A 14,699-nucleotide genomic window follows, 5' to 3' on the forward strand; every position below is an offset into this window, starting at 1 on the left:
TATAAAAATTGAATCCAATTCACATGCAGTTGAAATAATATCAAGACCAATATATTCTGATCATAGTCTGCAAACAAAAGGCAGATTAGTAATCAAATAATTCTGATATAAAAGACTAAATCTGATATAAATTTAATTTATATTCACATGTAACTCACCAACCAAGCAAGACAACTATTTGTATAGTTAACGTCAAACAAGGAGTGTGAACAAGGAAAACTTGAAATGATGCACATATTGCATGAGATTGAGAATCTATCCATCTTAATAGAACCAATGCTTAGAGTATTCTAATTGAAAACCCTCTGTTGAACAGGGCACAAGTATGAGTTAGAGTCAAAAAGTACTTGAGGTGATAGGGCCAGTTGTTGGAATAGTCCACACACAAGGGAGCAAGCAGGCCGGAAAGATGGTGACTCCTTCAACAAGTCCAAGCTTGGATTAACAAAATCTGTTGATGTTCACAGGGAACGAGTTAGGAGACCCTTTGAGACATAGGAAGACGCGCAAGACCATCTAGGTGCAAACAATCAAGTTGACAAGGACTATTGGCTGACAACATTTCTTGCAATGCTATAGGGTACAATCATTGACTAGTTCATAGAACTAGATGCTTCATCCATAGCCTCTTGGGATGCATTGAAGAGGGTGTTCAAAGCCGATTTTAAATTGCTGCAAGGCAACAATGTGAGTGTTGCCTAAAATATAATACCAAACAAGGGAAGAACGAGATTGTATAGGGTTATAATAGTAGGCCCAAGGAATTGCTATGCAAGTTGGAGACTCAACTAGCTGATGGGTTGACAAAGAGGTGATTTATTGAGGGGTAGATTCCCTCCTTGTGCAAGAAGATGAAGCTAGTGTCCCCACCCTCGTACTCCGATGCCTAAAATCAGGTGATGGACATCAAGAGTGAAAAAAGACATCTTCCTAGGGGAAGAGGAAGGTGCATGATGACAATATCATTGAGGGTAGTAGCAATGATGAATTGACAACAGTCTAGGCCCTATGACGAGATGTGATGAGAATGATGAAGGAACTGAAAGTCAAGAAAGAAACCAATAAAGAAAGTAATGAACTATGTGAAGAGCACACGATTATACTGAGAGGGGGGGAGGGGGGCTGAATCAGTATAATAAAAACTTTTGCCAATTTAAAACTTTGTATCCAAATAACATTAAATGCTGAAATGATCAATTATGCGCATAACACGATAACACAACATTTTACGTGGAAACCCAATGTGGGAGAAAACCACGAGAATAAATGCTTTTATATAGACTTTGTTCTTTTACAATGTTTTGTAGGCTACGACCTACTAGAGGCTATAACCTCTATGTTTATGAGCACCGACTCAGTGGAAGCTCCAACTCCCACACTTTGCAGGCACCGACCTACTGGAAGCACCAAATCCCCACTGTCGTCTTTGTGAGCACCAACTCACTGCACATGATCTTCTTTTCCACCTCGTTCATGTTGCTTGTTCAACTGATGATGGATATTGTTAATCTCTGATTCTGTTATCCACACTTGTCCTTCCTTCAAATCAATTACAAGTCTTCTCATAGAGATCTTATGAAATGACTATAAGTCTGTCATAATTTCCTTCATTGATTTGCTATAAATCTGATATAAACTTGTTCACAAATATGTCATAAGAAATCACAGTCTGTTCTCTTTAATCTATTCTTATATGAAAACAGTAGTCTTTATAATATACTCCCTTCAATGTATATCTTCTATAAATTCTCCAAACACATTTTTATAGATCATATATATATATATATCACGTCTCTGTTTTATCTCAATTTTCTATCATATCCTTTTCACAACTTATTTCAGTCTTTTATTCTTTTTAAAATTTTGCATCCACCGCTCTGCTCTGCATAAATCCACTGTTGTTAATCTTCTATCATTCACAGCTTGCACTTTACAATCCTGAATATATATATTTATATATCAGACTAAAATCTGAACATACAAACAAATATCTTTATCTTCTCTTGTTTTTAATCACTGTTATCTCTTACATGCTTTAACACACATCTCTGTTTTTTCTAAATTTTCTATTATATCCTTTTCACATCTTATTTCACTCTTTTATTCTTTTTAAAATTTTGCGTCCACTGCTCTGCTCTTCATATATCCACTGTTGTTAATCTTCTATCATTCTCAGCTTGCACTTTAGAATCCTGAATATATATATTTATATATCAGACTAAAATCTGAATATACAAACAAATATCTTTATCTTCTCTTGTTTTTAATCACTGTTATCTCTTACATGCTTTCTTCTGTTTCTATCCGCTTCATTCTTCTCAAGAATTCATTCTATACTTATATGTATTATAAGGTCACATCTCTTGCCCAAATAAGACATTGGTTCAAACTAACTTTTTAATTAATCTTCTTAAACTATAAGTGTAGCCTTTGTTTTATCGACCAAGTACTGATGTTGTGGTCTTTTAAAAAAATAAATCATTTTACTAAAGATGGGGCTTATGTTTATTACTTGATATCACCGTGTATTGCAAGTGTGCAATTCTTATTTGATGGCTGAAATTATTTCGTCCAAACTTATTTTCTTTGTCTACTTCATATCACTGGCTGAAACTCCATTTAGATTTCTTTGTCTAGATTACGTTGATTGGAATTTTGTTTCATATCGATAATTATGGGTTTGTCGTAAATATTATTGCGAGCTACCATATCCTTATTCAAGTAATCTTCATGTATACAATTGTCTGTCATATTGGTGTATGAAAGAAAACAAACAAACTGACTTTATTCTACCTCTGTGAATGATGTGGCAGCCTTATTTGTCTTTAGTGAACCTTTATTTGATTCTCTCCTTCCTGGGGGGGGGTTTCTTGTGTGGGTCACATAGGCTACTCTAGCCTCGTGGACGTTATTAAAATCTTTCATTCATTTGCCACTCCTGGGTGATGTGGTAAATTTTTTGTTTTTGTTTTAATACTTATCGCTGCTCTTTCTTTGACTGAACAAGGTGCATGAGACAAAATTGGTATAAGACAAATTTCATCTTTTATGACTTCAGAATTTTGTTTTGTATGCTTCTCTTTCGTCTTTGCCTCTTACAACCAAATACAGATATTAATTAAATCATTTCATGCTGACTTCTGCAATATTGTTTCTGAATTATTCCTTTGTCTGAAATGCTGAAAAGTCACAGCTTCTTATTGTATGAGTAACTCCATATATCGTTGTTTTTATTGTAGTGATGATTAAATGCTGTCTTTTGCTGAGTTATCATCTGCCATTGATATTTAACACTGAGGTATCTAGTTGTTCATTGTTCCTCTGTCTTTAATTGATTATCGCTGCTGCTATATGTTATCATTTCCAACTCTGTAATGGCTTCTTCAATCTTAAGTATCTATCACTGCCAGTATTTGTTCATGAAGTCTTTCAATTTGGAGATGCATAGTTATATCCTCACTGTTGCTGAAACTGCTACATTATAATCCCCACTGTTGCCGAAATTGCTACATTATAACTTCCTCTTGATGTAAGTGGTTGTTATGATCTGTAGCTTACATCAGGCAAACAACATCGTATTATAAATAGTTCAATCACTGTCTTCTATTTTTTTTTAACTGTAGCATATTTATAATTAATTATGTATATATATATTCTTGATGATCTTGTGTACCATATGTCTGAAGTCTTTTTGACATCAATGACTGTCGTCGGTAATTATTGTGTAGCCGACAGGGTGTGTTTCAAGATGTATCCCGTTGGTATATGCCCTTCAGGAAGGTTCTTGTTATGTAGCCGACAGACGCCTTTGGGAAGGTTCTTCGGAAAGTATTTATACATCCTTGGGGATCATTGTAATCATCATCAGAAGCATAATGTAATTGGCATATGCGAATAATAAAAGGAGTACTGCTGTGTTACTCTTCTTGTCTATTGTTTGTATGCATTAAACTGTTTACCCCGTACGGTAAACATTTGGCGCCGTTACACAATGACAATGTCCATCATTGTGGTATATTGAGTGCAAAATTGGAGGGCAAACGAAAGGTAATTATCCTAAAATGATATTTTGTAAGATTTTCCAAGTGATCGGTCATTCACTAAAGGAGTTTCCAAATCTAATTTGCAGACTGGAAGCACACAAGTACTCTTCACATAGAGAGAGGCTATTGCATTGAAACAACAAAATGTATCACCAAGCAATTACAAAAATCAAGGGTGAAATTAAATAGAGTACAACATGAGAGGACATCCTCTTATACAATACCGTAGATGCAACATATGAGGTCACTTTGTTGCGGGACTGTTAGAGTGGGTAGAGCAATGGGAGTTTTCTATGCAAATACTGTGGTCTAGGTGACAATGAGGACACTTGTTGCCCAAAGAAAAAGGGAATAAATATGCTAGACATAGAAGACTGAGAGGAGGAAGTATTGGGGATCACCAAACTCCAAACCAAGAAGGTAGTCTATCTCAACCCTCCTATGGAGAAGGAAAGACTTTAGGAAGCAAGAGGTGACATTGTATAGGCCACAAATGATGTCCGCTAGTACCCCACTGCGGTCTAAGTTTGAGAAAGTGATCATGAGACAAATGTTGCAAGCCTTTGTGCCCATACAAGTATTCAATCATTTGTAGACTATGCCATAATTAAAGATGGCCAATTGAAAGATTCCTAATTCCGGTGACCATAGAAATTACCGTTTGTTTCAAAATCTGAATCTATGACTAGCATTTGTTACCACTGAATGATCTTAGCTTAATTCTGATTTCTTTTTTTCTTTTCCTTGTTTTTGAGTTTTTTGGGGTTTTTCGGAAATAAATTAATTGCATAACAAATAGGAAATAAATAGCACTTAAAAAATGTAAACATATGCTGCAAATTTTATCATTATTGAATTCTGAAATAGTACATACCCAAACCAACCAGCAACCTGATATATTAACTTCAAAGAGGTCACTGCCAATGTACAATATTGTCTTAAACAGGGATCAACACCAGCTATAGGGAGATGCTTTGAGAATGATTCAACCCTAAAGAAATTGCTGCAATGAACTGTCCAACGCCAAAGGGAAGCTATGGCATCCAATGTTGAAAAGACCTCCAACCCCCACGTGAGCTGCTGCAATGAAATGCCTGTTGCCAAAAGCTGGCCGCCCAGTTGCAAGTGCCCTACTCCACTCAAATGATAATGCCAAGGTAAATCGACCACCTCCTCTGTCAATCTGAATGCAATGAAAGACAACTCTAGTACCAAGACTTGTTGAGATTTGTGTCCCAACAGTCCAGACTCGAGGGTTTTGTCCCAAGGCACAAATCGCCCTTCCAGAAGAATTTCACAATTAATAACAAAATGCCAAAAGATAATGAACAATTAGGTCTTCATCTCCTTATAACTCCTCCCAAGTGCAAATCGAACCCTAAATGAGAATTACACTTTGCACTTTATAATAAAATAACATTTTCCCAAATAAAGGCTTCTAGGCTATAGGAAAAACATTACTTTATTAAAATGTCATAACTCAAAAGCGCCAAAGAGTCTCCGGATAGCGAAAATAGTTTATAATAATTCAAGACCTTTCCAACGACCTATAACACAAGGGCACATTTGACCTAACGAAGCCATATTCCCCTTATTACTCCGAAATGGCTTTATAAATAGCCTTATTATAAATTATTTAAATGCTAACTTAGGAAATATTTAAATATATTAAAATATCCCCCATTTTGTTTTTGAAAGCCCAAACCACCAAATAAATGTGAAATTGACCATGTCACTTGTCTGTGACTGATACCGGACAAGATGGGTCAACTGGCAGTCCCTTCCCTATAATCTAGGGATGCTCCTATAAACTAGGGAACGCATCCTGAAAGTGAAACCATGGAATGGTCTTGTGGAACCTCACATCTGGAAATTGCCACATCCTCTTAACATGTAGGGATAACCCCTAAAATCAAGGAGATGCACCCAATTGGCTCTCAACTGCCTGTAAAGTCAAGCCTGGTAACTGAATATCCTGTATGAGTCTCTATCCACAACTGCTAGGCAACAAGACCCCTATGATAGGCTAAGTCCCATAACTTTGCGAGTCAGACTAAAGAGGGGACATGGCACCAATATTAACATATTTGGCAATGACACAATTGGCTAGGACCATGGCAATCCAATGGAAGTGCCAACAAATGGTTTGGTCATTGACCCAAATGCCATTGATGGTAAATATTAAGAGGAAGCTGATTGTCATCAAGATGGAGATAACAGGATGAAAGATGACAAACACCATTGTTGACAAAGGATCTAGCATAAACGTACTACCCAGCGGAGACATGGATGTGTTGATGTGCATTTTATGACCTACCAACAACGGAACAAAATATTGAAATATCTTGATAAAAATCATGTGTATGCTAAGATTGTGTACCATACAATTGATTCCAAGGCTCCTTTTATGCAAGTTCTTGACTGTGGATAAGCTTAAAGGTAAATGTGATATGCTATTTATCATGAGGGGCCTTACATTTACATTAGTCAACTTTTGCTGATATTGGATATGGGAGTTGTTAGATGATTTGCAATGGAGTACTTTGGATTTACATGCTTTCGCAGAAAGCAAAAGGGAATAGGGTTGAGGAATTTTATTTTACTTCTAAGGTTAATGACATTAATAGATACTGTTTTGATGGTCAAATTTCAAATTAACCAAGCTCTACTTTGCCAAGATCAACTACAACTCTACAAGAGCTGATGCAGTCTTCAGTGGGATATGCAAAGGATTTTCATACCGCAATGAACACCATTAGAATGAACAATGCACATTTAATGACAAAAGTTAAGCATCCATAAAAGGGAAGGCTTAGGCTAGCTTTACACAACTACTTACAGTCAACAGACCATCAGAAGTATGAGTCATATAATTCATCTGACATCGCTAGATTCTCCATAGAAATTAAAACATTTTATCTAACGAATCTAATCTAATGGGAGTACAAAGAGAACATGCAAGCACTAGGAGAACAAAGAGAACATCCAAGCACTAGGACACATCAAAGATCACCAACTTCAATGATAACTTTATTATCTCAGTAGCCAATGCAGCAATCTCCAAATTACATCTTTTAGAAATGGGAAATTAGGCCTTTAATTACAATGAGTGGCCTGAATTGAAAGCAAAACCGATGGTCCAAATTGTGCAACCTCAACCCTAATTAGGGTTAGAGCCCGAAGAGAGTATCTATAATTAATTCACGGGTCCATATGGATCAATCTGAAAGAAGACCACCTTCTTAGTGAGTAATAAATGCCCACTATGCACGTCCATTCAGCAGGGGAGTTGGGCTACATGAATGTCCACTATGAGCAGGGGAGCATGGCTACATGAATGTCCACTATGTATTAAATGCTCCTTTGCCGAGAATAGCCTATGTTTGACTTTTCCGTTTGAATGTACAAAATCTGTCAACATGGTCCCCAACTCATCCACATTGACACTTGGTGCTGTTTCCTGCTTGAACTTCAGAACTGTCATCTCTTGCTCACGTTTGGTCAAACCACTCCCCCAATTTGGCAACGAGTCCTAGGTTGTGTGCATGACATTTGAAAAAATATAAAAATTCTCAAAATTGTCCTTAATGAAGCAATGCAACCAAAAGAATTCCTCTAGTTTACTTCTTAGGTTGTCCACAATTATTTCACTCTTAGCAAATCTCAATGATGAACACATAAATCTATCAATTGAAGACTTCATCCTGGTTCATTCTTGAACCCACTCAGTTCAAAGGTTTAATAAAAGTACGATTACAGTCGAACCTGGATGAGAAAAACAATTTACAACATCAATAGGATCTGTTCTTTGACTGCTTGTCTTATTGTCACTGTAAGATTGCAAGAATAAATACTCATTTCAGATTCAGCAGCCCCAATCAGTATCATTGTCTTTACAGGTATATAATTAAGGATTGCATCAGGCCAGGGGATATAATTGTAAGAAACATATCACAGTAGCCATTACACACTAAGAAGAGAATTAATTAATAAGATCATCTCATTAAGATTGCATCTAGTTGTCTAAAATCAGAGATAGTAAGTGGCTTTGAGGCTTGTCATTTGGCAAAACATTGATTGTTTTGGTCATCAATTCACAGAATTGATAGTAGATTCGTGATTATACTTAATAGTAATAATAAATAATTCAAGTATGGTCCCTTAATTCCAAGGTAATCAGACGGGACATTATAATTGCCTATTTTATTTTGAAATACACTCTCCTAGTTGAGCTAATAATTTGTATTTATTCAAGTAATGTAATGTTTCTTTAATGGTCATCTTAGTTTAGGTAGCTTCTATTTATAATTTCTGTTATGTTTGTTTCTTCCAACAACATCGTAATGTCATTGTCTGTATATTGTAAAATCAATTTTCATTCTTTGAATTACCATTACATTGCATTAGGGAGTGTCGATGGGTTTTTTTAGAGTTTGGCAAAATTTTAATAAAAAATCATTTGTGGAAATCCCAAAAATTTCTTGAGTTTTTTAGTTAGATTATTTTACCAACAAAATTGAAGGTTGTTTATTACTGCAAATTGCGAAACTATATTTTTGCTTTGAGGTTTTTGTAAACCCATGTCTTTTCAGTCTAAAAATTGCATAGGAGATTGAAGAATCTTGCACAAGGGCTTTTGCGGGCATTTGACTAGGTTTTTCTTCTCTTCATCATGTTGCATTTTTGTGTTCTGCATTTGCAGAGGAAAGGGTTTTTAGATAACACATGTTTTTTGCTTGCATCAAGAGTGGATTCTCCAGCCTGCAAAGACTTGTTTTGTTTTATTTTGTTTAACTCTTGTTTTTTAGCACATGAGTGACCTGATGTTTTGTTGAGGCAGCCTGCAAGCAAAATGCGACCTGTTTAGCCTGCCAAACTTTTGTTTTTGTGGCCCATGTTTTTACAGAGCTCACGTCTGGTTCTGAAGCACATATGATCTACTTCATGTCCAAGTTCTGCTTTCAACAAGGTTTTGTCCTGCTCTATTGGGCATTTTTTTCCCCTGCAGGTAGGGGTTTTGGAGCTATGGGTTTTTCACATTTTCCCCTAAAAATGTGCTGTCTTTTTTGGGGTTTTATAAAAATTACATTGGGGTTTAATATTTTTTTTCCTCAAAAAATTATGCTATGTTTTATAAATTTTTCCTTAATTATTCTGTGTTTTTCTTACATCATCTAATTTTGCTCGATTTTTCCTTAAAAATTATGATCGCACATTTTTTTGTTTTTTGCCTTTTTTTCATACAAAAATCATGTGTTTTTCTTTGTTGGAGCGGTTTTTTGATTTTCTTCCACAGACAATCATGTCTGATGTTTCAGTGTCTAGTTTTCATAGTTTTTCCTTCAAAATATAACTGTAAGGTTTTATAATTTTTTCCTAAATAAATCACTATCGGGTTCTACAAATTTTCCCTCAAAAAATTATTGTAAGGTTTTAAAAGTTTTTCCTCACTGCTCCTGCTGGTTTCTTTACTTCACTGTACTGTTGTATCTTTCAGTCCCTTAGACCCTTGTTGATCTCTTGTTGGACATTAATATCATTATCTTATCTTATCTTATCCTCAAAAAATTACTGTTGGGTTTTATGATTTTTCTCCCTAGAAATCAGGCAGTTTTTCATAAGTGATCTGAGCATTACATCAAGTGTTTGATGATTTCTCCACAAAAACTGTGGTTTCTTGCAGTTTGTTTCGGCTTGTAATGCTCATCTGCAAAAGGTTCTGGTAAATATTTGATCAAAATCGTGGCTTTTTTTTTGAAACAGTTCGGGTTTTGCAATTTTCTCTTCAAAATTGCGGTTTCAGTTTGAGAAGGTGTTCTTGGTATCTTTGCTTATAGGGAGAGTGATTTTTGTTTCCCAACATCAGGTTGGAAATTTTTGGTTATCTTGGTCATTTATGGAAGTTTTGCAGGACCAAGGAGGGTCTTATCAAACTCATGCCGTAGAGCATTCTGCAGAGAAGGGGGCGACCACCTATGTATTTATCACCATAAAACTTGCAGATTGTCTTTTGTAGGGTTTGTAGAATGATGACCATCGTGGTAGTGTATTAAATTAATGTAATTCTTTAATGGTCATCTTAGTTTAGGTAGTATTTATATCCAACCTCTGTTTACGTTTTTTTAAGAAACATCGTAATGGAGCTGCCTAAATATTGTAAACTCCATTTTCATTATCGAATATACAATTACCATTATATTATTGGTCCGCACTCATTCAAATTTTGATTGCTTTTGTTTTCCAATACTTATTTACTTTGGAAGCTATTGGATTGTACACATTTTATATCTGACAGCATGTTACCTAATGTTTGTCTACGCTTTTTAAAAATTATGTCTCTATCTTTGATTTTGCCTCAATCACATGCCTAGTTGGTTTAATACATTGAACATTGCAATAAGATAGTAATATTTCTCTAGTTGAAAAGGTGTCGGTGCTGTATCTTTTGTTATGTCTCACAATATCATTTGGAATTAGTGGCCTTAGCAATTTTTTAAACAACATTCCTTCCAGAATCCAAGTCTTGTGCTTCAAGTGTTCTGTTGAAGCTTGCTTCTCTTTCAACAATAAACATTCCAAATTGATTTACCATCAAGTGAGTATATTGGTATCTATGTTGAATCTCCCTGTGCTTGTTTATTTATTTATATTTACGTCTTGCAGAAAAATGCTAAAAATTAAAGTGTAAGTTTCTAGTGCCATATTTCTGTCATTATGATTCATTCATGCAAAATATTGCATAATTAGTGAATATTCCTGATAACTTCAGGGATAACTGTCTAAGGCCATATTTCCCTGCTAAACAAATATCTCTTGAGAAAACTTAAAAACTGTTTTGCTGTAACTCTTTTGGGTTCCATCTTGAAGCGTGTAAAGAAACTTTGATTTTTTCAATAATAGGTTCAATCTATCTACTTTGTTTCCAGTCTTGTAGATTGCTAACACATCTTGTGTGGTGGTATTTGTGTTTTGCAGCTGCTTGATTTTTGATTAGGCTATTTCTCCTTGTGTACAGGTGCTACAGAGCTGCAACCGTCTTGGCCAGAGGTGAGCAAGGTGATTTTGTTCTGTTTGATTCTTTCCTTATATTATTTGAATGTCAGGGGTGCAAATGTTTTTGTCATTCATCTTTTTAAAATTTTCTGTAAATTAATCTGGGTGAATCTATGCTTGGTTTAGGCAATATTGCATGGCGTTTGGTCATTGTATGTTCTAGCAATATCTCAGTGATTGTTTGCAGTGTGTCAGTGAGAATCTTCTGGTTCAGACTGGTTTTCTTAACTAACTGTAAAGTCAATCATTCTACACTAAATCAACAATGAATAGATTGCATGATTTATGTGTTGTATTCATTTATCTAAAATGTCCCATTTCACGAAAGAGAAATGAAAAGCTAAGTTTATGGAGGCAGAAATGACCTGGAGGATTTGTTTCTGTTGGAATTGCATCAAATTCATCAAAATTGTTATTTGTCTTCACTTCTTAGTAGCAAATGCCATCTTTTCTTCAATTTTTAAAGTATTAGTTATCTTTGTTAAATGATCAAAGAAATTTTGACTACGGTCTTGGAAATCTCCACCTTGAAATCTTTGAAAGACGCACATCAGATAATTTATCTATGCTAGTACATAATTATAGTTATATAAGATGTTCTTAGTGTAGGAAGAGACTGTGGAAGGCCAATTGGTTGAAAAATTACTTGTAATTACATGCCAAACTTGGAATAATTAGTTTCATCACTAGTTGTGAATTATCTTTTGTTTTCCCCTTTTTGTGCTTGTAAATGAAATAGATAGCATTTAGAAGTCATGGAGCTCCTTTTTAAGGTTGTAGGCTTTATTTTTTATTTTTCTTCAAGTTTTTTTCTTCTTTTCCAACACTGTTCTGGTTGCTGAGTCTGGGGCTACAAATTGGGTCTGAGTCCATGGGACTTCTTTTATGCTGCTCAAGTCTCTGTCTAGTCTTGTAACCAGTGTTACCAGGAGACGGGGAGACTTAGAGGTCTCCGGTACTGGTACTAGTACTGGTACGGCTATTTTTCAAACAGGAGATGCAGGTACTTTTGGAGACGTCTATTTTTTTAAAAAAAATTTAAAAATTCCTAATAACTACCATAGATTCATAAATAACATAGTGCTTTGAAAACAAGAATAATGAAAAGTTATAAATATGAACATTCAACATAAATTGAAAAAGTTATGAATATGAACATTCAACATTAGAAGTAATAATATTGTTATTGTGAAGGCAATATTAAAACACACAAAAGAGTAAAACCGTAAAACATTATGTTTTTTTATTGTATTTTATATAGGAGACGTGCGCGAGACTTCAAATTTCCTGATTGGAGGTGGGGAGACTGTGGGAGACTCCATCACGAAGTCTCCACATGTTTACAGTGTGTCCGGAGACTCTAAAAGTCTTGGAGATGCATCTCCATCTCTGAGACGCATTTTGGAGGGGGGGAGACACATCCCTCGGTAACTGCTTGTAACCCTGTATTTAGTCATTTCCATGTGAATAATTCAAAAGGAGCTGAAACTCTACCATTTGCTCTCTTATCATGGTCATTTTGCGTGAAATGACTATTGCAGTCTAGAGGATGGTAAGTAAAATTTTTATTTTCATTGGAAGCATACTTAAAATCATTAGCTGCTTAGGATTGGACAATTATTAGCAAACAATTTCTGTGATTTCTGTTCATATGGAGGACGATAAACTCATGAAGATAATGGGAGAACTACATTGGAGTTACAATTACTATAATATCAAATCTAAAGAGTTAGTTTGACTTACATCTCATTTGTTTACCACACAGGTCTATGATCATCTTTAAGAGGGCTCCTTCAACTTGGCCATCATGTTTTAATGCTGAGAGCCATTCTCAAATGGTAGCAAGGGGTGGGGTGAAATAGTGTGTGCGCTAACAAAATCTTTGTCTTAAATATGAAGCAATTTACGCATCAAAATATTAGTATTTAATAATAAACATAATATTTCCAAAATAAGCAGTACATAAAATTTGTATTTTCATAAATGTAGTAAATAAAATGGCTCCCAAGCATATATATATATATATGTTAATGTAAAATAGCTCCAAATTGATGAATCTCTCAGCATTTTTTAGATAGATGCATTTAAGATGCATATACTAGTTACATAGTATGCAAGCCTTTAGGCTTTATTAATCAAATAATCTTCTGTATGTGCTTTTTTTTCTAGTGCTTATGTTTAGAAACTTATCAGTTATTTTATTTGTTATGGTGTAGCTTGAACCATGAAATAAATGTTATTTAGTTTTACAAGAAAATTGATACATATGGAAAGAAAAACAATGGGACACAGATTGCAGCTCATGAGTTCACACATCCCTGCCCAAACCTCTACATCAATAAATGTAATTAGCCAATAGGCTATTTACTGTGGGCATTGCCCACCGGAGTTCAATTCCTCATGCTGTTAAATAATTCTGTCATTAAACTGTCAAATGGTTATTTTTTTTGTAATCACGAGTCTGCAAGGTTTATCTATTTGCGAACACCACTGCCATGGAAATTTTATATGCGTGGACCAGTTTTGACCTTTGTATTCTTCACACAAGGGGACGCTGAGTTGCTACAATTTCTTGGGCTTAGCGTAAACCACTTCCAGGAGAATGTTTTTTTGTTTTTGTATCCGACTTGATAAAATTTGTAAGTGGAAGCTTGTGTCAAAAGAAGTGTTCTTAAAACTCTTACCAACTACTCCAATCTTAGAGGCCTCCATTTCAACGAGACTTTGTCAGGGGGCATATGAAAGCTTTCTCAAAGCCCATCAGAATTGTACTTGAATAGGAATCGTACAATTGGTAATATACCAGAAGAAATTGGAGATGCATGAATGGAGATTCGTTCTGTGGGTGAGGGCCATATCAGGTTTTATTTGACATCAAACAATGTTGCAACCCCACTATTCCCAACATCGCCCCTCTTCCGTCCATTCTTTCTGTATTGGTTGGTACATGGAAGTGGCAAGATCATATGCATCAGGAAGGGCTTCTGTTCTTGAACAGGAAAGGCTTTCAGAATGTTCTGATTGGCTGTGAAATGGACAACTTTGATATATGAGTAAACTAGATTCTGTGAACAAAAAGCCCCAATAAAATTTGGGATTAACTAGTATTTTTTCCCTGGGCTTTGAACATCTTAATACCTATCAACGAAAAAAAATAGAGAGGCAAGAATGATCCGATTGCCATGGGCATGGCTCTATGAAGGCTGTCTCTCATCGTGATACGTCTTGGAAAAATACCAACAAATAGATGGTTTTTACCTCTTTTGCTTTTCTTATGTTTATTTTTTCTATTGACTCTATCCATTTCTTCTTGAATTGCTTGGTGGAGTGTGGGGGCCTTTTTTCTTTGTCAATTTCAGTTCGAAGTCACATCTGTTATTTGTAACAGAGGTATGACCTTTTGTTCAAAACTCGATGATTTTTGTGTATGGACAATTGATTGTTGGGGAAAACTGCCTGCAGATTAGAGAGGATACATTCAACAAGCAACGGGTATACAAATTATGATAACATAGCTAATTTTTCTGATCATGGGGTGTGAATCTGGATAACATACTGAAACCCTGATCAAGATTAAGGTTTTGTTTCTTTAATGGTGCGATA

The 14,699-nt window shown here is 35.3% G+C and overlaps 1 protein-coding gene across 4 annotated transcripts in view; it reads left to right on the forward strand.

The window, feature by feature from the left end:
* LOC149555736 (Tetratricopeptide repeat (TPR)-like superfamily protein) overlaps window positions 1-14,699 on the forward strand; it is a 93,098-nt gene that overhangs the window by 50,773 nt on the left and 27,626 nt on the right. For 2 of the 4 annotated variants that reach the window (XM_089829882.1, XM_089829880.1), the window contains exon 3: window positions 11,059-11,099. In XM_089829882.1, the coding sequence (XP_089686008.1) occupies window positions 11,059-11,099 (41 nt within the window). The remainder of the gene's footprint in view (window positions 1-11,058; window positions 11,100-14,699) is intronic. The other 2 variants (XM_089829884.1, XM_089829881.1) reach the window with 1 other exon arrangement.

This window comes from Cupressus sempervirens, chromosome 5, assembly GCF_028749045.1.
Source record: "Cupressus sempervirens isolate cs-2001-9-10 chromosome 5, ASM2874904v1, whole genome shotgun sequence".
In the NCBI taxonomy this organism is placed as follows: domain Eukaryota; kingdom Viridiplantae; phylum Streptophyta; class Pinopsida; order Cupressales; family Cupressaceae; genus Cupressus; species Cupressus sempervirens.